Below are 24539 nucleotides of genomic sequence, written 5' to 3'. Positions count from 1 at the left end.
TAACTCAACCAAAGATCTTCGTTATGAAACTTATATACCGAGCAACCCTTGTAATCGAGGTTGGGCTAAAAGTCCAGTGTTCGGGTCAGCTCATGTTCTGGAGTTGAGTCTGATGGAACTAACACACGACTACATGGCAGCACTAATAATAACAACATAAGTGGATAGAATATAAGCATAATAAAGGCGGTAACCTTTCCAACTGGGTTTGAGTTTCTGTGTCAAGGAACATGTGTTCCTCACCGATTGCCCCCCACACCAGGGGGGAGGTACTCAGACACAGTCTGGGCACGCTCAGCCCGGCCGGCTCCTCCCGGAATAGCAAAATGTCCGTGAATACTGACGAGGTCTACGTTCCCCCTCGAGCTCGCTCGCCTTTCTCAACCCAAACGATGCGTCAGCGACTCGTCTCTGCCGCTGCCAACAATGAGACGGGGCCGTTGGTGAGTGCGATTGTCCGCCATTGCCTGTTGGGATCCGATCGTTTGGGCTTTCCGAGCTGGCTCGAATGATGCTGCGTCATGCTCGGTATCTATGATGGGGGGGGGCAGCTCCCACGTGAGAATAACAGGCACTGGAGATAAAAGCTCAACCCTGAGGTGCTGCACAAAAACCGTTAAGTTAGAACCACTGCACCGAGGAAGCATGAATCCCTTTTCTTTTCTATATTGGTCGTTTAGTCATCATTTAATCAAACATGTGCTTAAGGCCGCGGCCCACACCGACGTTTATCCTTCCAGAAGTCTTGAATTAAAAGTATCTAAAAAGGTTTTACATTTGATTCCATCAGTTCATAAGTAACTTCAAAGGGTTGTGACGTCCAGTGATTTGGTGGTAAATCTTTTTTGTGAGGACTTTTAGTCAGCGTCATCAGACTCTCTGCTCTCGCTAGTGCTAATGCTAATGCTAATGCTCATGGTGACTGTGTCCCAGAGTAAGTGTGGGTTTTAGCGAAAAGCAGGCTGGAAATCAAGGAATCGCTTAGATCCAACGGCGACTTTGTGCCCGATGCCTCTCGGTTGTGTGACTACCTGCTAGAACCTTTACGCATGGATCTCTGCTTCTGGACTCCTGCACCTACCGAAGTTGGTTTGATCGAAAACGTTTTTGTCACTGATCAGCTGTAAACTAGGGACAAAGATGTGATGTAAATGCGAGCAAATAAAAACCCACACAGGCCTTTTCGTTCATAGTGGTTTGACCATCGGGTCCGTTAAATTGAGATTTAACTCTAGTAGGACGGTCTTAACGTCTTTAAATGAACCCTGGTAATCCCTGCAGAAACCCCGTCCCCTTTGAGTCGTCTGTAAACATCAATCACGGTTTGAATCCTGACTGGTTGAACTTTGCCTGCCGGTACTTCCTGCAGGCGTGTGCGCGCTCTGTCCCCCTGTGCAGACGGGTATTATCAGACTTTACAGGAGGGCTTACTTTGGCTTTTACTGTGTGGTTTCGATAATCTCGCTGATCCCGGCTGACTTGTTTACCGCCTGATGCCCAGACTGCTCAGTAGTGCCGAGATCACAACGTGGCAGGTGCGGGTTCCTCTTTTAGAAAGGCGGGTTCCGATTTTTTAGGAACGACGTGAATCTCAGAACGGCACGTAGCGGCAAATCCGCCACTATGTGTGTTGGCACAAAAATGTAGTAGTTTTAAGCCTAGTTCATGCTTCTGCGTTTTCAGAGCGACGCAGACGCAGGACCCCCTTGCGTGTCCCTTGCAGGCCTCCCGCAGCGCACCAGGCTGCGATCGGTCCGCTGACTACGTCCTCTACGGAGTCTCACGTTTCCGCCTTCATAGCCCGATACCGCCATTATTAAAACGAAGGATGTTTACGAGAGAACGGAGCAGATTGAAGAACTTTTGTCGGATAAAAATGCGTAAATATGAGCGCTCATACAAGCCGTCATTGGCGGGTTGGATTCACGGAGGGAGATCGCCGCAGACGCCGGTTTGCCGGTCGAGAGGTGCACAAAGTTGTGGGGGAAAATACGGGACAAACGTGGCGATGCACGGGGCAATAAAGTCTATGATAAATAACTAAGCAGATAAATAAATAGACAGACGTGACTCTGTAGGTCGTCTTCAACAGAAACGCGTCACTCCGCCTGTTGTTCTGGAGGTGAATTGCTCGGCAACACACGCCAGACTTTTAGAGCCATGAATTGAGTGGGTCAACGCAACGACGCAACAACGCAGACGCATCCGCCGGCCTTTAGTTGTTTTAGGTGAAAACCGACGTCTTCATGAAACCAAGAGGAAAAATACACTGCTATGAATCATTTATGTTGGTGCAAAACGGTTGAATTAGTTTGCCAGGATGTTGAGAAGACTTGAAACTAGACTCATTTTTTAAATGTTTACTGAGGGAGAAAACCAAAAGGGAAGTGGTCCTAAAGACGTCCATAAAACCAGAGTCGTCCTCGTGGTCATTACAGGGAATGTAAGACGCTCCCTCCTCAAATGCACCATTTCACTCTGACACAAACGCTAAAGACGTCCTGCCCCTTTGCTGAGCCTTTGAAGGTACGCTTCTGCCTGAGGTCGCTCAGCTCGCTACTTCTCGCCACGCCGCCGTGGCTTAGTGGCGTTGGCTCTGGGGCCAATGGACAGCTCAGGGAGAGGACGGAGGAAGAGTTACAGCTGGAGGATTAGCAGAGATAAACCGAATAACCGCAAACAGGTCGTTGGGGCAGAATATAAACACTTAACAGACCCGATGCCATATGGTCATCAACGTGACATCGTCCTCGCTCAGCTCTGAACCCTCCACGCGGCCGGATTGATATCACGCGTGTGCGTTGTTGCTAATGGACAAATGTGCGGGTGTTGCAAGCCATCCGAATATAATTAAAGTAAATAATCTGCGTTTAGCCCCACCACCCTTCTCTCTCTCTCTCTTTCGGGGGCAGTGGCTTGTTGGGGGCGGGGAGGGCGGGGCCATGGCCGCCCTCCAGGGGCCACACGTGGGTGGGTTTCTGAGCTCTGAGGGATTACAGGGGCTGAACCGGAGCCAAACAGCTTTACAGCGCAGAGGCAGCCGCGCAGCGCCGGCTCTGGGCCTCAGTGTGACGTGTGAGGTGCATGCGGCTGGCGAGAGGGCGGTCGCTGCCCGCATCCTTGTTTCAGTGTCAGAGCGCACCTATTCTCCCGCGTGAACGAGACGGGACTCGTGCAAAGGGAGATAATTATGCGCTATGCGCTAATGTGTTCTTCATGTGCAAACCTGCCCCCGGTCCCCCGCTGCAGGTTGGTGGAGGGCAATGGGAAAACCGCATCGACCACGGCAATGGGTTGTTTAGATAGCGGGCCTGCTGCTGTGAGTACATGTACCTCCGGCCCATAATTGGGACGAAATGGATTGTAAATTGTCTCTTGTTTTTTTTTAAACTAACACACACTAAAAACAAACCCTGGAAACTGCAATGATGCTTTTTTCTTGCCTCCGCTGAGCTTATCGCAGGTGTCATTTTTAATTTGCCTGTTTTGTAGACATCGTTCAGAAAGAAGTACCAACTCCATCATCTTAGTGATGCAGATACTAATTGACTTTATTGATACCCATTGTGTGAATTAAAGCCCTGTGTGTGTGTGTGTGTGTGACCTCCGCTAGCTTTATTAGCACTGTTGCCATTGTAAGCACTGTGCGCTGTTAGCTGTGTTCAGAGATCTTTTACCGGAGAAGGTTAAGTACTTATTTTGCTCGGTATCTCCTGGATTCAGGTGTAGAGTACCACACAATGTTGTGTATTGTTGCTTGTTGAAGCGTCTCAGCAATGATCAAAGTTGTCCTGTCATGTGGAGAGACATGGAGCGGCCTTAATCTCTGCGAGCTCCTCGTGTTTCAGATGAGCGCTGCTGCGTCGGGGGAGTCTGGACCGATGTGTGTGTGTGTGTGTGTGTGTGTGTGTGTGACTGTAATACAAACCATAGATCCATCCGTTGTCGAGTTGTCTTTCTGCAAACTCACTCAAACAGCAACAGCAAAGAATGTTTGCAAAAGCTGTTTTATAAATTCCTCTGTGGCTTTTTAAGTTCGGCCGATAGATAATTAACACACAGCATAACACTCACGCCGTCATCTGAACTACGCTTTAATAACGCAGCTTCTAAATGTGGTCATTTTGATTCATCTCAAAAAATGTCTTGAGACATTCTTGTCACGTACAGACAATACAAGTAAAGAAACCTGTCACACATTAATGTCCAATGCTTTTAAGTCTGTGTGGCATTTTTTGTCTTTCCACTGTTGCAGCAAATTTAAATTTTTTGTCCTTTTCAACTTTTATTTCTTCAACGTGAAGACACATTCCAAGTTGAGCCCACAGTAGATCTGCCACAGTGCCCACGTTGTGTTGATGAGTACACATCTGTGGCCTGAGGCGAAGTCACATCACTTTCCTCCTAACTATTGTTCAATGTAAAGACAGAGGTAAGGGAGACATGAAATATCCCCCAGGTCTGACCAAAGGCAGCTGTCTCACGCGACCCCTCTGCAACCACACAGATGAAGAGGCTGTTAGCGGCTGCTGCTCTACCCTCTGCTGCACGGTCATCATTAATGCTGAAGAGAATCAACCGCTAGAGTCTTTTAAACTAGTTTGAACCTAAATTTTAATTCAAATTTGACTGCGGACTCGGTTTCAGTTCAGCTTTTTAACGGTGGTGGCAAAGAAGAGGTTTCAGTTCTTTGCCAGGTGTTTATGTCTGTGTCTGTCTTTAAGATGGGCAAAGCAAAGGGGGCCAAGGGGCCATTTCCCCCCCGACTGTACGCACCTCCCCGCAGTCGCTGTCAAACGGCGGTTTGGGTTCCGAATAAAGGATGAATTCAATGTTGGGTTTGCTCTGCATAGAAAGTAAGGTGGTAGGAATTGGGGAAGGGACCTTTTGGCGACGCTACGGCAGCTCCAAGGTCGCCATCGTCGGCAGACGGGATTCTACAGTGTCCTCTGAGACGCCATCTTAACTCCTTTTATAATCAACTATACTGAGCTCCACATTCTAAACGCCTCTCTTTTGCCACAGTCACCTTTATCTCTTTGTGAATGAGCTCTGTAATGGCCCATAAGAGAGACATTCTGCTCCACCTCCCTCTTCACTCGTACTTATTGTACGTTGTAATTAGGACAATGTTCCTTGTTATTTAGAGCCGTTATGAATTCGGAGCGTGTTTGCAGCGAAGATGCATCACCAGAGGTTACAGCGCAGATTGATGTCATTATATGGAAAAGGGTTGGGGCAGAGGCGTGGGAATAGGCGTGTGGGGAATCACCCTGAACACGTCAAACATTCTCTTTAAACTGTATTTGTTTAAAGGATGAGCTCAGTCTGCCGTTCTCACCTCCGAGACCGGTCCGCAAAATATATTTTCTGATATGAAACCGGACCGTGGAGCTAAAAAGGTTGGGGACCACTGATTTAAAGACCCCCCCTTTTTTTTGTCCTTGGCCGCCGTAAAGTAGCGATGATCGGACACCGCGTAGGTGGTCCATCTCAAGTTGGAGGCTGAATCTGGGGGCAGTCGTACCGAGGTATAAGCTCACATTTCTGCAGCCGTGCCTCCACAGCTGAAGTTGTACATCCGGGGGGGGGGTTTCCCCCGGGTCTTTCTCGCTATGAACTGCCACTTCCTGTTTGAATTAAGACCCTCCTCATCTGCGAGGCACCAGGTCTCCCGCTGCCACACCACCCAGTTTCCTATCGAGAAACCCCCCCCCCACCTCCTCTTGCTGCGTACGCCCCTCCTTACAGGGCAGCAGAGGGAGACCAGAGCTGAGGAGACGTCCGAGGGTGAGGAGCTGCATTTAAGCCTGGGCGTGCGGTCACGGAATGAAGGTTGGTGATGGGCCTGCAGTACGTGGGGGCTGAGGAGGCAACACGTGGCGTCTGCAGTGGGCCTCGGACAGGTCCTTGCTAGAGCAGGAGCCAGACAGCTGGTAAGCCCAGCGGCGTGCAGGCCGAGTGTGACCCGAAGTCACTACTTCTAATGGCTACTTGACTTGTAATGTGTCCCGTGATGCCGGTTGTACATTTCACTGATGGTCCCTTCTGTGACCGGCGACCGCTGCAGGACTCGATGGCGATCGATGAGGAAAGCATTAATTAAATGCCGTTACTGCCTTTAATGCCTTTGGCTTTTGTGGCTGCTGGTGAAATGAATTTGCGATGCAGAAAAGCTCCACTGATGAGCCAGTAGTCGATTCTCCGTCAGTGAATGAGTCGAACGTTTTAGCGCTCCTCCTCCGGTGGCCTCTAGCTCAACCGTGAGCATCTTAAACGGATTGTGTTGTGAGGAGTTTACTCAAACGTGAACAGAACACATGACAGTCAGTGTGAGTGCATCGCCAAACAAAGGCCACCGGAGAGGCCTGTTGTGTGTGTGTGTGTGTGTGTGTGTGTGAGCGGCGGGTCGGAGTAATTAATTCATCACTGCCGAGCCACACGGCAAGAGGAGGCTCCGCTTGGCGAGGCCGCTCATCGGCGCCAAGAGGGCGTCTCCAGGGGAGGTGTTGACACCAGAGCTGTTCTCTCATCACCTGACTCCCCCCCCCCTCCCTCCCCCCAGCTCGATCCACACAGTCACCCTCCGCTACACACGCCTTGTTAAAATTCAGCCAGCCGTTTATGCACCGCCGTGGTGAGCCGTGGCCCTTTTGTGGGTTTCTCAAATTGAATCCGGGGCAGGTTGTGAGGTGCACGACGCCTTTACGATCGATGGTTTCCCCCGACGTTTAAACGGGCACTGGACTCATTCCGCATGCCGGAGTTAATTTACGAGTCACAGGCAGCTTGTGTCACAGTCGTGTAATGGTTTCTGGGGCTGCCGAGGAGCTGCGTTGTTGTGATGCTGAACTCGTCTGGAGTTTGAATGGCCGGTCTGCGTTGCAAATGTTTGTGGAGGATAACTAAAATCAATGCGCTGTAATTTGTAGGTATCCAATTAAATCGATGTGTGTGTTATCGACATAATCATGAACACACGAAGTGTAAGAACCACACAAAAAAAGGAGGGAGAGTCGGTGGGTTAAACACAACTGGTCTTCAGCCATGTGAAAGGAGAAGTCAAGCGTAGATTTACTCTTTCACCATCTTTTCCTTAACCTAACATAGTCGTTCTAGGTTTGTTTTGTTGTTTCCTGTTTATCTGACGCTGTTGAGTGACACTATGACAAGTACATGATCGAGGGTTTTTGGAGGTTGATCCACAAGCCTGGATGGGTCCGGATACTAGAAACAATGTTTGGGCAGTCCAATAATCAAATGAAGGCCTACTTCACTCTGGATTATGCTTGAGACAATACCCGATGGACGCTTCCAGAAAGATCATTTCCTGCCGTATCGTGCTTTATTTATAGTCATCACATCAGAAACGGGGGAGCTTCAGAGACAAAGTAGACAATGCAAAATGTAAAATACACATCTTTCCCCTTGAAGTGCTATTTAACAGCGGTGCCTCATTTCAATGAGGCTGGATAAATGCATTAAACAGACTGTAAAAGGCTCTCAGGTCCGACCGGAGTCCCCTCACTCCGTCCTCCCAGTCTAAGGGAATTGGATCAGTAAGGCTGATCTTTGCGCTGGAGGAAAAAAAAAGCAGGTTCACCAGAGCAGCTGTTTGTCTTGTGTAATGTTTAAACAAATTGCGTGGTTCCTTTAATGTGCAACTAAGAGCCAAACATCTCGTTCAGTAACTCAACAAAACCAGTGCTTGTCAAACAGCGCTTTCAGTGTGAGTTCCTGGAAGCGTCCGCCGGCTCCTGCGTGGCCCCTGAGAGCTACATGTAAAGTATGCTGAGCCTGATCTCCATCCAAACGAATGCGTCTGAACGCCTGCATTCTCCGTACTGACCAGCAGGGGGGGGGGGGGGGGGGGGCAACTCGACTTCCGGTTGTAAAATAAGTCAGTTTGTATAGAAGTCTATAACACGGATATGGAAAACTTCTGTTGATCAGTGGCCAAAAAATCCAAGATGGTCACGGCCAAGTTGCCAAACCTGGGGCTTCAGCACAGCAGTTCAAATGGGTAAAGTCACGATGAACACTGTGACTTACATACGGTTCAGTCGTGTCTTTTGAATTTCAAAAAGAACCCTTATTGTTTGTCAGTGACTTTCAAATACTTAATATTTAAAATAATAAAAATAATATTTCCTTGCCATTCACCACTACAGGTTTAACTATCGCTTCCTCATTATGGGACTGTCAATTTGGATCTTTGCTGCTTTCACGTGTGCATTTCTTATTGTTCACAAGATATTCAACTGTACTCAAGTGACATAATCTGAATGTAATGAAACGTTAAGCGCCCCCCCCCGGTAGGGCTGTTTGCACAAGCAGATGACAGGCATCATTTCTTACCCCTGTTCACTTTGGATGCCCGATCCAGGACTATTTGTGGCTTTGAGCCGCCTATGGACATCCAATCTCTTTCCTATTAAAGTTTTTACATCAACCTCTATTATCTAACCTCGTTCTATACAGAGGTCTTTAACGCGATAATGCAGTGATAGGTGCCTCCGGATAGATGTCCTTGTTCCGAGCCGTTCTGCTTCATCCATCAGCCGCTGACAGGGAAAATGAAAAGATATTGACCCTATTTTGCGAAAGACAGTTGCTTCGAGGTAAAAAAAAAAAAAAAAAAAAGCTCACATTTCCACGTGTCAACTCACTCCTGGCTTGTTTTATGAATGCGGGCCATTTTTCTCTCTCAGACTCATCGATTTTGCTGTTGATACAAGGTCAGAGGGTACGATAGGCCTTTCATTGTGCACCACTGAATTGATTGTCTTCTGCTCACTGTAAGTCACTGCTGCGTGCGACCGATCGATGAGGGAAGTGCATTAGGCCTTACTCAGATAAGCATACTAACCACCTGCCGGCTGGGGTTTGGGATACAGCTCTGCAGCTCATTCTTCATGTCGGGACACTCTTAGCCAGGGGGCTGTATTTGGTTATGTCATTCACACTCGTACATCTCTAGGGCCTCATCCCTTTTTTATTAGCTGGCTTCTGATGTATTTATTGAACTGATGTCTTCACATAATACTCACTTAAGTCTTCCTAGATATCGGTATCGAGTGCTGCTTCTGTACACAGAAAGTCAAACGTTTCTGTCTCTGGAGAGGCGACCGCTTAATAAACTGCACATTCAAAAGCATCACATCAGGTAGGGGTTTTAGCCCCTCTCCCCCCTTTCCAGTGGCCTTGTTGTTGTTGTTAAGCTGTGTCTAAGTCGCTAAACACTTTATCCCTCCCAGCATCTCAGGCCCGGGGGGAACAGATCTGTGGTTGACCGGTCCGGTGGGGCGTGGCTCCACGCCGCCGGGGCTTTCGACCGCTGTTCGTGTGTCGGTGTTTGAGCAGAAAAAGATCATCATTGATCTCGATGTTAAAGGCTCTGCCTCGCACACTTTAATCACTCCTGACACCGCGCGCGCTGTTTTGATCGAATTCACGAAGATAGATAAGCCTAAAAACATTTTATCCTTATCAAGAGTCAGTGGTAGGTTTCTACTGATTAGGAAGACTCGAGGTACGTTCTGCATTGTAAAGGAAGTATATTCATATTGATGCCCATCCCAGAGGTGTCGAAGCTCCACCCCCCCCCCCCCCCTCGCAGATACACAAAGCGCTGCTCGCTCACAGTGACTCAGCGAACTGACCCCGGCGTGCCTTGTCCGTTGCAGCGTGGAAGGTGATGCTGCGGGCAGCGAGGTGGGCGCCTCTGTGGACCCCGGCGGCGTCTACAGCTGCATCCCAGTGAGCCACAGCGGTGGCCTGGGCCCCGACCACCTGGACAGCCAGCTCTACGGACACATCCTGCTACCCGGCCACCTGCGGCCCCGCCGACCCAAGCTCCAGCACTCCCAGTCCATCCTACGCAAGCAGGCAGAGGAGGAGGCCATCAAGCGGTCCCGCTCGCTTTCGGAGAGCTATGAGCTCTCGTCGGACCTGCAGGACAAGCAGGTGAAGGGGGGGGCAGTCAAGCCATTTCCAAGCACAAAAGGGAACATTCTGTTTTAAACTAGGATCACTATCACCAGTTGTCCCATTGCAGGGAACATTTGCATGGATAGATTGCCATCACCACTAAGGAAATACATGTAGGCTGCCACCAGTTGTTTGTCCGATGTGTTCATAACGCCTACTTTCCCTCTCTACATGCAGGTGGAGATGCTAGAGCGTAAATATGGTGGGCGTTTCATAACCCGGCATGCAGCCCGCACCATCCAGACCGCCTTCCGCCAGTACCAGATGAACAAGAACTTTGAGCGTCTGAGAAGTTCTATGTCGGAGAACCGTATGTCCAGACGGATCGTCCTATCCAATATGAGAATGCAGTTTTCCTTTGAAGGACCTGAAAAAGTCCACAGCTCCTACTTTGAGGGAAAGCAGGTCTCACTAACGGATGACAGCACCAAAATCGGTGCACTGGTGCAGTCCGAGCTCGGCGGGGAGATGGGCCTTCAGGCCAAGACCCCCACCACGCAGAGCGACTTCACGGACGCTATCTCGGAACTAGAAGATGCCTTCTCCAGGCAGGTCAAGTCTCTAGCCGAGTCCATAGACGATGCGCTCAACTGTCGCAGTCTGCACGGCGATGACAACCAGTCGGAGCCAGGGATAGCCCACCAGGACATGGACAGGGACGTCAGCTGCCAGGTGAAACCCTCCCGCGGCGCTTCGGAACATCGCAAACTAGACGAGATGACGGCGTCTTACAGCGATGTCACGCTTTACATCGATGAAGAAGAACTCTCCCCGCCACTGCCCCTGTCTCAATCCGTGGACCGACCGTCCAGCACAGAATCCGACTTGCGCCAGCGCTCCCTCAACTCTTCCCAGGACTACTGGTCCCTGGCTCACAAGGACGATAAAGGCGACACGGACACCAGCTGCCGTAGCACGCCATCTTTGGAATGCCAAGAGCAGCGCCTGCGGGTGGACCACCTGCCCTTACTGACCATCGAGCCGCCGAGCGACAGCTCGGTGGAGCTGAGCGATCGCTCCGACCGCAGCTCCCTGAAGAGACAGAGCGCCTACGAACGGGGCCACGGCAACCAGCAGAGCAGCCCCAAGAACATCGGCCTGCCACCCCGAGGGCCTCCCAGGGACGAGGAGGCTGCCCGCCACCGACCGCGGCAACTGGAGGCCCACCTGGCCATCAACGGCACCGCCAACCGGCAGAGCAAGTCGGAGTCCGATTTCTCCGACGGCGACAACGACAGCATCAACAGCACATCCAACTCCAACGACACCATCAACTGCAGCTCCGAGTCCTCATCCAGGGACAGCCTGAGGGAGCAGACGCTCAGCAAGCAGACGTACCACAAAGAGACCCGCAACAGCTGGGACTCGCCCGCGTTCAGCAATGACATCATCCGCAAGAGGCACTACCGCATCGGCCTCAACCTCTTCAACAAGTACGGACGAGATTCCAGGCTGTTCACACAGATTCTGACCCAAAGCGATGTGTCTTGCATATAACGTACCCAATGAGGCGGAGGAGGTTGTTTAAATTCCATGCAGTCTTTTCTTTGTGCTTTAGAACACAACCGTAAACTCCAGATGTTGATTGAAACAAGACTATTATCTGTCTTATCTACTTACGGTGCAAATTAAGTCGGGGTCTCATTCTGCCCCTCTTCATGCAGAGTGATCCATCGTAGACTTTGTGATTCCATTTAATCATGGATGATTGTGGATTTGGTTTCTTTAAGTTCCTTTTAATCATTTGCGATGAACACCCCGGAGGAAAGTAGCTCCCATCGTCCACACTCTCAGCCTTCATCCGGTTGCACCACCCTCCCCCACTGCCTCTCTCCAAACCCCCTCCCTCATCTGACACACATTTGGCCGGGGGCAAATCACAGATTTTGGATTATGTCCTATTTCTGCCTATCGAGATCTCTCTACCTTCTCCTATGTCTCCAGGAAACCAGAAAAAGGCATCCAGTATCTGATAGAGAGAAACTTTGTGCCGGACACTCCGGTGGGTGTGGCCCACTTCCTGCTCCAGAGGAAAGGCTTGAGTAGGCAGATGATTGGCGAATTCCTGGGTAACCGGCAGAAACAGTTCAACCGAGACGTTCTTGAGTGAGTTTGCAGCAATTTAACGTCTTATTTTATTTTCCTCCCTGCGACACAATCATTCAGTTGTAAACGCTGTTGCCAATTCGCAAGAAGCACGGAGTTTCTGAGCACCGAATAATGACTGAAGTTAAAACCAAGGAAATAAACAGAAATGGAGTCCACTCAGGAGTCTAATGATAAAAATCTCTGATTTTCCAGTAGCACCTCTACTTGCCTTTGAGCAGACAGACGTATCTGAAACGCACTCTGGCCGAGCTGTCAGAGCCCGTCGAGATTCAGCGCAGGATAAGAGTTCCACCAGAATCAGTCTGACAAGCACATCTAAACCCTCCACGAGGGAATGTCTATAAATCCTGACATGAACGCTATCAAGGTATCGAGGGTCTAGAGAGCCTGGTCCCGCTCCCCCACTCCAGAAAAAACCTATCAGGCACTTTAAGTAAAAGTTTGAATAAAACAGTCAATGGGGATTGCCGACAAACAATCATCCCTCGCCTGTTATCCTGGGCTCTATCGAGCGGTTCAAGCTGATTCCAGGCTGTTGATTTTAGTTCAGTCTCACTGCTCCCATGAAAGTCATTTTCAGCCACTGGCAGCTGTTTTAGCTGAACGGAATATCTGCTGCACCCACTGTATGTGCTCACCCAACACTAAACCACAGACGTAGTTACTGATAGCCAGTGAAATGAATGGATTATTCAGCCACTTAGAGGTATTCTTCTCAGAGGTTGATACACACAAAGACTGGAGAGGGACTATTTGATCTACGCTCTTTTATTTGGTCGCCAGAAACAGGACTCCAAACGCTCACGTTGCTTCCCGTCTACTTTACGGGTACTGTTTGTTTTTGTCAACTATATAAAGGTGACAATATGTCAGAGGTCCGTGATGTGAAATTATTAGTGCTGCTTTTAGTGAAAGCAATAAAACATATTCACATTTCAAAAGTTTAAAAAGGATAAAATTACTTGCACAGAAGCTATTTAGTCTACAAGCAGAAACAAGGATGTTTTCTACAAGCAGCAGCTGTATTTATGTCCTATGCAGAGCTGAGTCCCATGCAGCTTTCTGGAAGAATCAAGCTATTTGATGAAAGCGCCACTCTGTGTTTTTCACCAGCTGTGTGGTGGACGAAATGGACTTCTCAGCGATGGAGCTGGACGAGGCGCTCAGGAAATTCCAGGCACACATCAGAGTGCAAGGTGAAGCACAGAAGGTCGAGCGCCTGATCGAGGCCTACAGGTGAGAAATACTGGAGACACTAAACGTGGTTTCGTCAATCAAATGACAGCTCGTGGAAATAGTTTTCCACTTCTAGGAGGAATAATGGGATGTTGTTGCCAAGAGAGTCTTGCATTAACTCTGACTAATTGAGGATTACGTGACAGGTGGACCATTACAAAGATGGTAGCTGCCGTATCCAAAATATATCGGCTTCCCGTTAATACTGGAATTGGATCCTGTCTAAAGATGGCGTCTAAAAACATCATTGTCCTCTAAAACAGAGGTGACGGGGAAAGTCTGTGTCTTTAACACTTTCGGTTAAAGAGCATCTGTGCAAAGTCATTTAGAGGAAATTAGTTTTAAAAAGCAGAGGAGAACCTCCCTCCGGGCTGCTGATGGATGTTGTTCGGGAGTCATTTATTTTCTCAAACCTCCGGTGGAAAGGAGCTCTCATGCCCACAGAGAATTAGCTTCGATCAGCGCTGAGCGAGGACGTCTCGGCCTCAGTAAACACCGCAGTCACTGTTGCATTGTGGAGATAGCGATAACTGATCGCGTGGCGCTCACCTCCGGCAGCGGCGTCCGGATAAAATCAGGGACTCACTTTGTGGGGACCTGCTGACGGCTGCAGGCGGCATCGACGTTCCTCGGCGCTGCCGGTTCAGGGTTATTGTGCCCCTCAATATTATCAGCATCGATATTCCCGCCAATGAGAGGATCAAACGATGGGAACGGAATTATTTTGCATTAAGGGAAAGTCCTCATATTGATCCTTTGTCCTTGATTGTTTTACAAATGTTAGTACTGTGCAAACTATTTTAAATTAGGACGATACTAATTGATCAACGCGTCATTGGTCTCCTCAGATAAAGGCTTAAGCTCTAAATCTCTGCAGGGACAAGCCAATAAGTGTGCTTGTGGGATTTTCGTTTGGTATTCTGAGAAGCTAGTCAGCCTAACTGGAATATGTCCATTATTCCATCCAGATCTGTACTTGTTAAGCAGATCCAGGCCCAGATATGTTTATGGCAAACAACCTTACTGGTTGTCCTTACTACAAATAAACAAAGCAAACAAATAGAAATGGAGCTTTTTCCTTTGGGCAAATTACATTTCCAATAAGTGTTCCATTATTAACAAGTCGTGGGGAAATCGACTTCTTAGCAGAAAACGTGTTTTAAAGTTTGTGCGTCCGACATCTCCTCTCCGCAGCCAACGCTACTGCATCTGCAACCCCGGTGTGGTTCGGCAGTTCAGGAATCCCGACACCATCTTCATCCTGGCGTTTGCCATCATCCTCCTCAACACGGACATGTACAGCCCCAACGTCAAGCCGGAGAGGAAGATGAAGCTGGAGGACTTTGTCAAGAACCTTCGAGGTGCTTTGTTCGCCTTCCTGTCACGACAGCGCAATTATCCTCAGACGCTGGATAAACATTCACTCCAAATTGAGTTTTTTGCATGTGTCTTACATTGATTACGTCCGTGTCAGTAAGGTGTTTGGTTGGTTTTGGAAGTTTGGAAGTCTTAAGAGAGCTTTGCTGGTTATGCAAATCTCTCTTTAGTTGCCGTCGACGGATTTTGAAGGTATTAGCGGGGGAGGGGTGGGGGGGGGTCTTTATAGCACGGTGGACTCATTTCCCTGCCTACTGGAGTAGTCGTTAATTAAAGTACAGTATTGAATGGGCAAGTGTTTGTCCTCAGAAAGCTAGAAATGTGTGCAGCGCAGCAGCAGCAGCGTGTAGGTAAACTCAAAGGGTTCATCAACTCTCCCGAATCTCTGAATTAATCATGAGCCCTCTCTCCCCCTCTCCCCCTTCTCCTTCCTCTCATCCTCTGACAGGAGTGGATGACGGGGAAGACATCCCCCGAGAGATGCTGGTGGGGATTTACGAGCGGATTCGCAAGCGGGAGCTCAAGACCAACGAAGACCACGTGTCCCAGGTCCAGAAAGTGGAGAAACTCATCGTTGGGAAAAAGCCGGTGCGTTTTGAGATTGCCCTCGGGGTGGGGGGGGGGGGTTGGGGGTATAGAGCGCTTTCATCTCGCCCTCCGTTTGGGAGCTGAACATATCACGGGGAACGCGCGACTGCCAGATTACCCCACGTATCCTGTGGGGGCCGTCACAGAGAGCGGCGGTTTCCATCACAGCCGACGTTCTGTGAAAAAAATAAATAAAAATGGAAATGAAAGCGCGTTCCTCACCTGGACTTGCTCCCGCCGCTGTGTGACGCATCGATTGTTCGGGCCCCAGAGTCCTTCATGCTGGATGACAGTAATACGTTTTTGAGAGCGAACCAAAGAAAGACCCTTCTGACAAGCTGCGTAATAATAAACGAGATGAATGGCCCCGCGCCGCGTAATCATGGAGCCGTTTTCCCTCTAAAATAAAGCGGCCTTTCCCCTCCGTCCGTTCGGGGCATTTTCATCAAACTTCTGTCACACGAATAAGCAGAAGTCCACGGGACCTCGGCGACGTAGTGGTCATAAAGCCTAACGCACATCGGCCACGCGGCAAACAGCAAAGATAGATGGGTTGTGAGGAAGGCGTACACAGTTTGGCCCGTGATCCATAAAACTAGTTTTCCCGATTGTAAACTCGGCCCATTTGTCTTGTTGGCCGCAGCGTTTTTTTCTTCTTCTTCAAGTCCACCGTATGTGTTCACTGATCCCTGTAAAATGACTCTCTGCGTGCATTTCTTCCGTTCCAGATCGGCTCGTTGCACCACGGTCTGGGCTGTGTGAGTTCCTGTCATCTGAATCTCTGGGTTTAAGTGGAAATGTTTGGAAAACATATATAAAAATAGCCTTTCTGCAAACACTGTGGAAGGTATAGAGGTGTGGATACTCTGTAATGAGGCCGTATCGTGTGCACAGGTGCTCTCCTTACCGCACCGCAGACTGGTGTGTTACTGCAGGCTCTTTGAAGTGCCCGACCCCAACAAACCTCAGAAGTTGGGCCTTCACCAGAGGGAGATCTTCCTCTTCAACGACCTGCTGGTGGTAAGGGCCGGCCCTCAAACAACAAACTTTGGCATCCGCTGTAAGAGGCGAACCCACATTGTATTCCTTGCTTCTTTTTTTTTTCGTAGGTTACTAAAATCTTCCAAAAGAAGAAGAACTCTGTGACGTACAGCTTTCGGCAGTCCTTCTCCCTTTACGGCATGCAAGTGCTGCTCTTTGAGAACCAGTGTAAGTGCCGCGTTTGCCGTTGTGGACGCTCACTCTGAAGGTGTCAGAAATGTTTGTGGTGGTTCAGAACCACCAAGCAGTTTGGACTTTTCAATAAACTCACGGAGAGGAGAGATCAGCGATCAAACGAGGAAGCATCCTGGCACCTGAAAGCTGTAGATGGTAACTTTTATTAGCTATTTTGTAATGATACAACTGTCACTGTATCCCAATAGCAACACACAGGTACACAGATACTCATAAAATCTTGTGAATGCCATTAGGAGTACTAAAAGGAGGAAGCAGAATACTCATTTTTTCACAGATTATCTGTCTTGGGTACTACTGTGTGACAGGATAAGATACAAAACACCGGTTGTGGAAGCGGAATTTCTTTAAACCCCCCTGGTGCTTTGGTGTAAAAGCGTTGATTCTGTCCCATTTAGATTATCCCAATGGAGTCCGTCTCACCTCAGCTATTCCCGGCGCTGACATCAAAGTCCTTATCAACTTCAACGCGCCCAACCCTCAGGACCGCAAGAAGTTCACCGACGATTTGCGAGAATCGATCGCTGAAGTCCAAGAGATGGAGAAGTACCGGATAGAATGTAAGCGTTGGGGGGTTTTTTCTCCCCTCCTACGGTCGGTTGAAACGGAAAAGCCTGTTTGTCTGCGTCGCTGTTAACGATGTACGTGTGTGTTTTTTCCCAGCGGAGCTGGAGAAGCAGAAGGGCGTGGTGAGGCCCATCATGTCCCAGTGCTCCGGACTCAAGAAGGACACGGGCAACGGCAACCTGAGCCGAGGGAGCCTGGACGACAGCTACGCCGTCGTCGAGGGTTTGAAGAGGAGCGCCCTCAGCAGCTCCCTGCGTGACCTCTCGGACGCAGGTAAAAAAAAAAAAGAGGGGTTGCCGCGCCAACGCGCTCACCGCAACGTCATCCCTCCGCTAGACGAGAGTAGTGCGCGCAAAAGCCGCACCGCTGGCACGATACCGTTCACCCCCCCCCCCCCCCCCCCCCCGCGGCCGGTAACTGGTTTGGAAGAAGCCGAGTTTCTGTCCCCGTTCAGTTTGGATTCGGCTTGATTGTCGCTGCAGAGCGTCGTAGTTTCTAGCAGCCACTGAAGGAGATGGTAGAGATGGGCGTTTTGCAAATGGGCCCGGTGTAATTTACTGGAGCCCATGGACCCTTGCCACTGCACTGCCGGTGGTGGGGGGGGGGGGGGTGCAGGTCACCGTGATCCATTTGAGTCATTTCGAGTTGTTACGCTCCCTCAAAGTGTTTTTGTCCTCTGTCAAGAAATGGCTGACTGGACAATGAGGCCGAATCTTTTTGCAATGTTCTGAGCAAAACATTTTTATTTTTCAGTTTGAGTTACACTGCATTAATATCCGAGAGAATGTGAGCACTACTGAACTGTAGGACATTACTCCAGTGTGCCCACACATTCATTCAGCGCAGATTTGCACATTTTGCCTCAGGTGGCTTCAGTCTGTGCACATGCGACATCTAGCATAAAAGAATGCAATATCTTTGACCTAAGTGTCAACTGACACCATCCACGTTTTATAAGATTAGGATGCAAATTTAAGATGTAAACCTGTTACTTTTTAGACTTGACTTAAACAGAAATGGTAAAATAGGGATCTCTGTTAATAGAACTAAGTCAAGTGTAAGTATCCTTCAGCCTTTCACGAGAATAAACGATTCTGACCGCAATTCTTTGCACCTGGTTGTTTATGTCGTCTGCATGACTCAGCACTGTAACAACACATGAAGGCATCTAAGATGCTTCTTCAATCCATATGGTCCGTAGACCATCTTTCCTTGAGCCTGTGATGAAGGAATAGACCTTAGGAGGTATTTATTTGCCTTGTTTCCTGGTGGACAGTCTCTTCTTCTACTCTTCACTGGTGGATTACAGCTGTGCGTGGCCTGCAGCCGCCTAGTTTGCATTTCCTCTTTTGCAAAATTCCAAAAGCATGTGAATGGAGACATGAGTATTGTGACGTTATCAGCGTGATCTCAACTTGAGTTTAAGGACTACAAACAGAAAGCCCCAGTTAGAAAACCGGAGAAGTGAGGCTTGAAAAGTGCGATCCTTTAACAAATGGGGGGTTCTGATTGAATAATTGCATACATGTTTGGATTGTAGTATTTTGTGACTCATTCTCCGGACTGCTGAGGTGAAGGTCTCCTGCCAGCCGCGTGGTCACTGGGTAGAACCCCGTTGGGGAGTTGTAGCAGTGCCTTGCTTCTTCCTCTTTCCCTTTAGCCCTTATCTACATCCCTCTGCCGTTCCGCTGCTAGCTTAGCCGTGTGCCACTGCTGCCCCCTCGGGAACGCTAGTGCCCCCCCCACCTACACCACCCAGGCCGCTGTAGACAGAAGGGATGTGTGCACCACCTCGTGCTAACCTGGGCGTGTGTCTAATCTGTCATGTTGCATGTTCTGGGCAGGCAAGCGCGGGAGACGCAGCAGTGCGGGATCCCTAGACAGCAATATGGAAGTAAGTAGGACGCAACCGACGCCCGGCCGACTTTGTGTTGTTCGACCCGAACGCACGAGCCTCTTTGGACTGTTCTTGGTGGTGTTTTGTTGGTGGCGAGCACCTCGAGCGCCGCCGTGCATGCAAAGGGGAATGATCCGCCGCACGGCATCACGTGACCCGTCGATGCCGCCGCCGACTCTGAAGGCGCACTACGGCCGTTTGAGTCGTCCTCTTTTGTGTGCGGGTTGGACACGTCGCCATTTCCTGGTTTCTGTCCTTTTTTCATTTGGGTTTTTTTGCTTTGTTCACACCGAGCAAAGCTGGGCGTGCTTCTGTCAGCTCCAGATCCTGCATGCTCACACAGTTTGAAGTGGCCGCTGACCTCGACAAGACATACTGTACCTCCACACCCTTCCTCCTTCCATGGGCACACAGCAGTGGACTCTAGTGAAATGATCCAAACATGAAGGCCCACATGCCACAGAGTCAACATATACTGTCTCAGGGCTCTCATTCTCCAGTTTGGATCATTCATATTCAGTACATGTAAAAAAAAAATGATATAGTATATATTTATTTAGTTTTCTTATTGTCAACAAAGATGAAGACGAAACCAAAAAAAACATGGTCTTGTTTATTTATGAAGGTCAAAAAGAGGTAAAAGTTAGAACACACATTGCATTTCAAGACTCTTTTGGACCCACTGAGTCATCGTTGATATCGGAGAGGTGATCAAAAGACGAGAGCCACCCCGCAACGTCCCCTTCTACCACCAGAGTACACGTCAGCCTCTTTCCTCAACGCGTCCTCCGCTCTCACCACAGAAATCGTTCTGAATGAGGATGAAATAAGCTCAAACATTCGTAGTTCAGTTTGCATGCTGCATGACAATGAGGATTTGCTTTGTTTGTTTTGCTTGTGTATCTTGTTATTCTGTGTAACTGTAACCTATGAACAAAAAAGCTGCTTCTGAGTGGGAATTCAGAAACGGCAAAACGTCATCGGTGAACTCAATCCTGCACTTTTGGTGACTCCAAACTCGACAGTTGATGAACGCTGCTGCATACAGATGTGTGCCGGCTGCAGCTTCAGATCGCTCCATTGACACAGAGGGGCCACATTGAAGTCAAAAGAGCCTCCTGTAACCTTCAGCAGCAGATACACCTGCGCGACAGCTCAGGTTGATGTCTAACTGAAGGACTAAAAGACAAATAAGTCTTTTCGTCTTCGATGGCAAAATTTGAATCTGCAGCAGGTAGAACTTCAGGGAAATCTGCTGTGTGGCCGCGGGCGCGACGAGTGTCCCTGCTGAGGTCTGACCTTCCTTTCTCTTGCAGGGGTCCATCATTAGCAGCCCCCACATGCGCCGGAGGACCCCCTCGGGCCGCGACTGCCCGTCCCGCCACAGCGGCCAGTCCCTTCCCAACTCCTCCTCGCTGCTTGGAACTCTGTTCGGCGCCCGGCGGGCGAAGTCGCCCAGCCCCACCCAGCAGGCCCTGCACCCCACCCTCATCTCCCACACCCCTCACCCAGCCAACCTCCACCACACGGCCCGGTCGGAGACGGACGCGCAAGCCTCCGCTCACCCTCACCACGCCCAGTTCTGTCACGTGACCCAGAACCCTCCGCCTTACCACCACCACCACCACTACCACCCGCCGGCCCACCTGCAGCAGCAGCCGCCGCCGCCGCACCAGCAGTACCACGCCGCCCCGTCTCATAACCAGCAGCCGGCCTACCCGCCGCACCCCCACGGCCACGGGGGCCACCCGCCGCACCCAGCGCACCCCTCCCACCCCGTCCACCCCGTCCACGGGCCCCACCACCACGGCCCACCGCCGCCGCCCTCCCAGGCGCCCAGCAGCGTCAAGCCTAAAAACAGCGGCATCAGCACCGTGGTCTGAGACGCGCGGGAAGAGGAGGGGGGGGGGGGGGGCGGCTCTCTGAACCGAACTTTTTTTGTTTTTTAATCTGATGCTCTTGGCTGCTGAAGTGGGTCTGGGGGTTTAAAGCCAGAAGAGATCTTGTACCTCCGGCATTGTTTTTGTGTTTGACGCTCCAGCACATTCAATATGAATTAATTCCCCCCCCCCCTCATTCCGTCTCACACGTCACGCACGGCTGCCTCTGCAGCAGCGGACAAGGACGCAGGAGCATGCACAAAGACCACAACTACTGTTTCTCCTCAGCAAATTAAAGCGACACTTTCAAATATCTTGCTCAGTGATTTAACCCAGTGTGGGGTGGCGTGTCGTGGGGGGGGGGGGACAGAGAGGACAGAACAGTCACCCTCAGCCGTACAGTAGCTGTTCCAGTATTTAATGTAGCGGTAGCTCACAGCGCACTGTGATATCTCTGTTAAGAGTGATGAATGTGCCAATTACAGAAGCATTTACTAATTTAGTCACAATTATTGCTTTGTGTATACTGTGCATAGTGTTTTGTAAAATGATAATATCAACTGTTACTATAGTTATTATTATTACAGAACAAGGTTCATTATAACTCTCTGTATATTATGCTGGCACTTAGAGCTTTTATTGGTGAGGCAGTGTGGGGGGGGGCTGCGTACGGTTGCTTTTGAGCTCAGTGAAGGGGGTTAAAGGTCGCTGCAGACCTTGAAGCCGTGCTCGTCTTTGGTTTCCCCGGGTCGTATCTCCACCAAAGCCCAGCCGACGAGCGAAATAGATTCACCTGAATGTCCGCCATCATTTTTATTTTTTTAAACCTTTTGCTGTTGTTTAGAGTCCCAATGGGGCCGGACTGCGACCTGGCGGGAACGTGCAGGAAGAGGAGGCGTTTAGGGGGGGGGTTTCTCCCAGGACGCTGGCCGCGTAGCGGGGAAAACGGGCCGTGTCCGTCCCCCCCTCTGAATGTGGAAGCTCTCAGCTGGCTGAGTAGGCCCCTCGTCGGCGTCACCGCATGCGGCTCCTCGACCGCAACGGCAGAAAATCAATAATTATCATTCTGCAGCGGAGCTCTGCTTCCCTTCGCTCACCGGGAATGGCAGGTTTTATATCAATCATCTTTCTGACATATTACCGGACGATGTGTGCACAGCGGAGGAAGGGGGGGGGGGGGACACTATGCTGGAGCATTTTCTGTTTTGAGAAGCGACAGACACGGCACTCGTTCTTCTTAGTCGATATCAATGGCAGAAGTTTGAATCTGTTTGAAGACTATAGATTGGATTCTTTCTTTTTTTACTTGTGCAATATGTATTTACTTCTTTATTTGTATCTAAGAGCTTTTTCGATCCAATGGTTGTTCCCCTTTGTTTGGTTCTGTTAGCATTGTCTCTTTTTTGCCCCCCTTCCCTCCGAATGTACTTTGTAATTTATTCCCTTAAAAAGTATCTACATGGATTTGACGGACTGGACCTGCGCTCATAAAGAAGTCAAAGGAAAACCATTTTGCATGTAACAATGTCTCTCCGGGCTGTTTTCTAACTGTTGAGTTCCACCAAACTATATCAGTGTTGCGGTCGACAGTTGTTAAAAACTAAAAAAGATTAGTGGTAGATTAGTTTAGACTCTTTAGTTACAGCTAATGAGAGTCAACTACGTATTCGTGTCACTTCTCTGGGTCTTTGGCATAGGAGACAGGAGGGGTGGGGGGGCCGGGGGGGGCGTAGAGCGGACGTGACGAAGGTCTGGACATCTGGAAGTCCAAGTGAAGACGGATAAGATAGAGATTTGATTAAATAGTTATTGGATTGTTAAATTCAGTTGTTAAAAAGCGGAACATGCTAGTTGCCAGTTAATCGTTTCATAGTAACGTCTAATGAAACTTTTTTTTTTTTTTTCATTTTAGTAATTTGTTCATCCTGCTTCGTGTACTGTAGACTTCCCTACAACCTGACCTTTGGGTCTTTAAATATATGCCTATCTATTCCGGCGTAGTGAAGACTCGATGGAGTCACTAAAGTGCCAATACTGCATGGTCATCACATTTGAAAACCGATTTATACCAAAATGAAATGTTCCCGGCACAATGCCCACAGTTACCTGACCTTTCCGACCCGGATCGCCGACCAGTTGTAACGCGGCAAAAAAAAAAACGTGGCTTCCTCCCGTACAGGAACTCCCCAGAATTACGTCCAATCAGTGAGTCACAAACACCTTCAAGCGACTGAGCGGTTGTGAAAAACCCGTCCAGAGTCGGCGTGAAGGCGCTGAGTTGGATGCCGTTGCTGCCTACCTTTTGTCTCTCTCTCACTTCGTTATCCGTGGCGTTTTATGTGTGATTCCATGGAGCAGTGGGCTCGACTCTTAGCTTCGTCTCACTTTCTGGCCCTAGTAGCGAGTCTTTTCATTCCAAGTTGTGTCATCTTACTCCCGGCTCCCGTTTCAACTCTCATTCCCACTGTACAGGACAAAGAGACACACTGCTGGATGTAAATAGCTAATCCATCCGGGGGGCACAATGTAAGTCGACGAAGAGGCTCGGAAAAGGGAGGCGATGTTTTACGGGTGTGTTGGTAGCAGAAACCAATGAGAAAAACAAATGTAAATAGCCTGTAAATAATGATAATTATTATTACACTCACCGCAGGTCCATCGAAGGTGCATCTCTGCTCCCCTCTGATATTCACATAATCATCGACTGCTTTCTCTCTGCCTCCGACCGGGACTGATTTATCACAGGGGTGTAGCGCCGTGGCGTCCGGCTCGTATTTCCAGGGAGAAGCTCCCGTCGTCTCGCACTCACGGCCCACATTTGGACGGTCGAAAACGAAAAAGGGACGAGTGCTCCTTATTTTACTACGCATTCTGTTTCTAAGTAGAAAAAACCCTATCGATGTAAAACTAGTACTGTGACGATGTTGAGAAACGCAAAATAAAATGATATATTGTAAAACCCGGAGCTGAATGACTTTACTGGATTGACTTGAATGAAGTTGAATGTAAGAGGGTCTTTCTGCTTGAAAAGGGTAAATAATATTGGCTGCCTCTGCCCCCTGACCTGCTAAAGCTAAAGCTCTAACCCCGATGACGTCAGACATTTGGTTTTTTTTGACAGGCTTGACTAAGATTTCCCTGCATTTGGATGCCGAGTGGTGAGAGCACATCCCAAACAGCACAAAGGCCTTCTGATGTAAAGCTAAACAAACGTCTGTGGATCCGCTGGTCAAAGTGTACCGAGTCTCTCCGTCCTCCGCGGAGAACGTGGCCCGGCTCCCCCGGCCCGGCTGCCTCGACTTTGGCAGGTGGGTCTGAGTGACGGCTCGCCCTCCCTCGTCCGTCCGGACCTCGAGGTTGGAGCTAAAATTAGATCGCCGGGCTTTTGGGGGGGGGGGGGGAGGCCACTTCCTCGGAGTCAGCAGGTTGACGTCATCATGCGGCTGGGAGGGGCCCGGGCGCAGGTTCCTCCGGGTTCCTCCGCCGGTGGAGAATGAATCGGGCGACGTACCACCCCGTCGTGTTGGTGCGTAGAGGCCCTCGATAGTCCATGTTAGGATCATTCATTATTTATAACCCGGTGGGTTTGCGGCGGACATTTGAAGTCCTCCAGAGGACCTTCAAGGGCCCTTCTCACAGCAAAGCACTGTAAACACAGC

General features: G+C 49.6%; 1 protein-coding gene across 17 annotated transcripts in view; it reads left to right on the top strand.

The window, feature by feature from the left end:
• iqsec1b (IQ motif and Sec7 domain ArfGEF 1b) overlaps nucleotides 1-23839 on the top strand; it is a 118852-nt gene extending 95013 nt beyond the window's left edge. For 12 of the 17 annotated variants that reach the window (XM_078092491.1, XM_078092494.1, XM_078092493.1 and 9 more), the window contains 13 exons: nucleotides 9687-9966; nucleotides 10168-11423; nucleotides 11935-12096; nucleotides 13213-13335; nucleotides 14530-14696; nucleotides 15161-15300; nucleotides 16029-16058; nucleotides 16195-16320; nucleotides 16410-16509; nucleotides 16935-17096; nucleotides 17200-17376; nucleotides 18948-18997; nucleotides 20317-23839. In XM_078092491.1, the coding sequence (XP_077948617.1) occupies nucleotides 9687-9966; nucleotides 10168-11423; nucleotides 11935-12096; nucleotides 13213-13335; nucleotides 14530-14696; nucleotides 15161-15300; nucleotides 16029-16058; nucleotides 16195-16320; nucleotides 16410-16509; nucleotides 16935-17096; nucleotides 17200-17376; nucleotides 18948-18997; nucleotides 20317-20883 (3340 nt within the window). In that variant the 3' untranslated portion in view covers nucleotides 20884-23839. Of the gene's footprint in view, nucleotides 1-5723; nucleotides 5937-9686; nucleotides 9967-10167; nucleotides 11424-11934; nucleotides 12097-13212; nucleotides 13336-14529; nucleotides 14697-15160; nucleotides 15301-16028; nucleotides 16059-16194; nucleotides 16321-16409; nucleotides 16510-16934; nucleotides 17097-17199; nucleotides 17377-18947; nucleotides 18998-20316 lie in introns of those variants that run through there. The other 5 variants (XM_078092503.1, XM_040203691.2, XM_078092504.1 and 2 more) reach the window with 3 other exon arrangements.
• Nucleotides 23840-24539: the final 700 nt, after the last annotated feature.

Source organism: Gasterosteus aculeatus, chromosome 17 (assembly GCF_964276395.1).
Source record: "Gasterosteus aculeatus chromosome 17, fGasAcu3.hap1.1, whole genome shotgun sequence".
In the NCBI taxonomy this organism is placed as follows: Eukaryota; Metazoa; Chordata; class Actinopteri; order Perciformes; family Gasterosteidae; genus Gasterosteus; species Gasterosteus aculeatus.
Note: the sequence above shows the minus strand (reverse complement) of the source record. Positions and strands in the feature narration are given on the sequence as shown.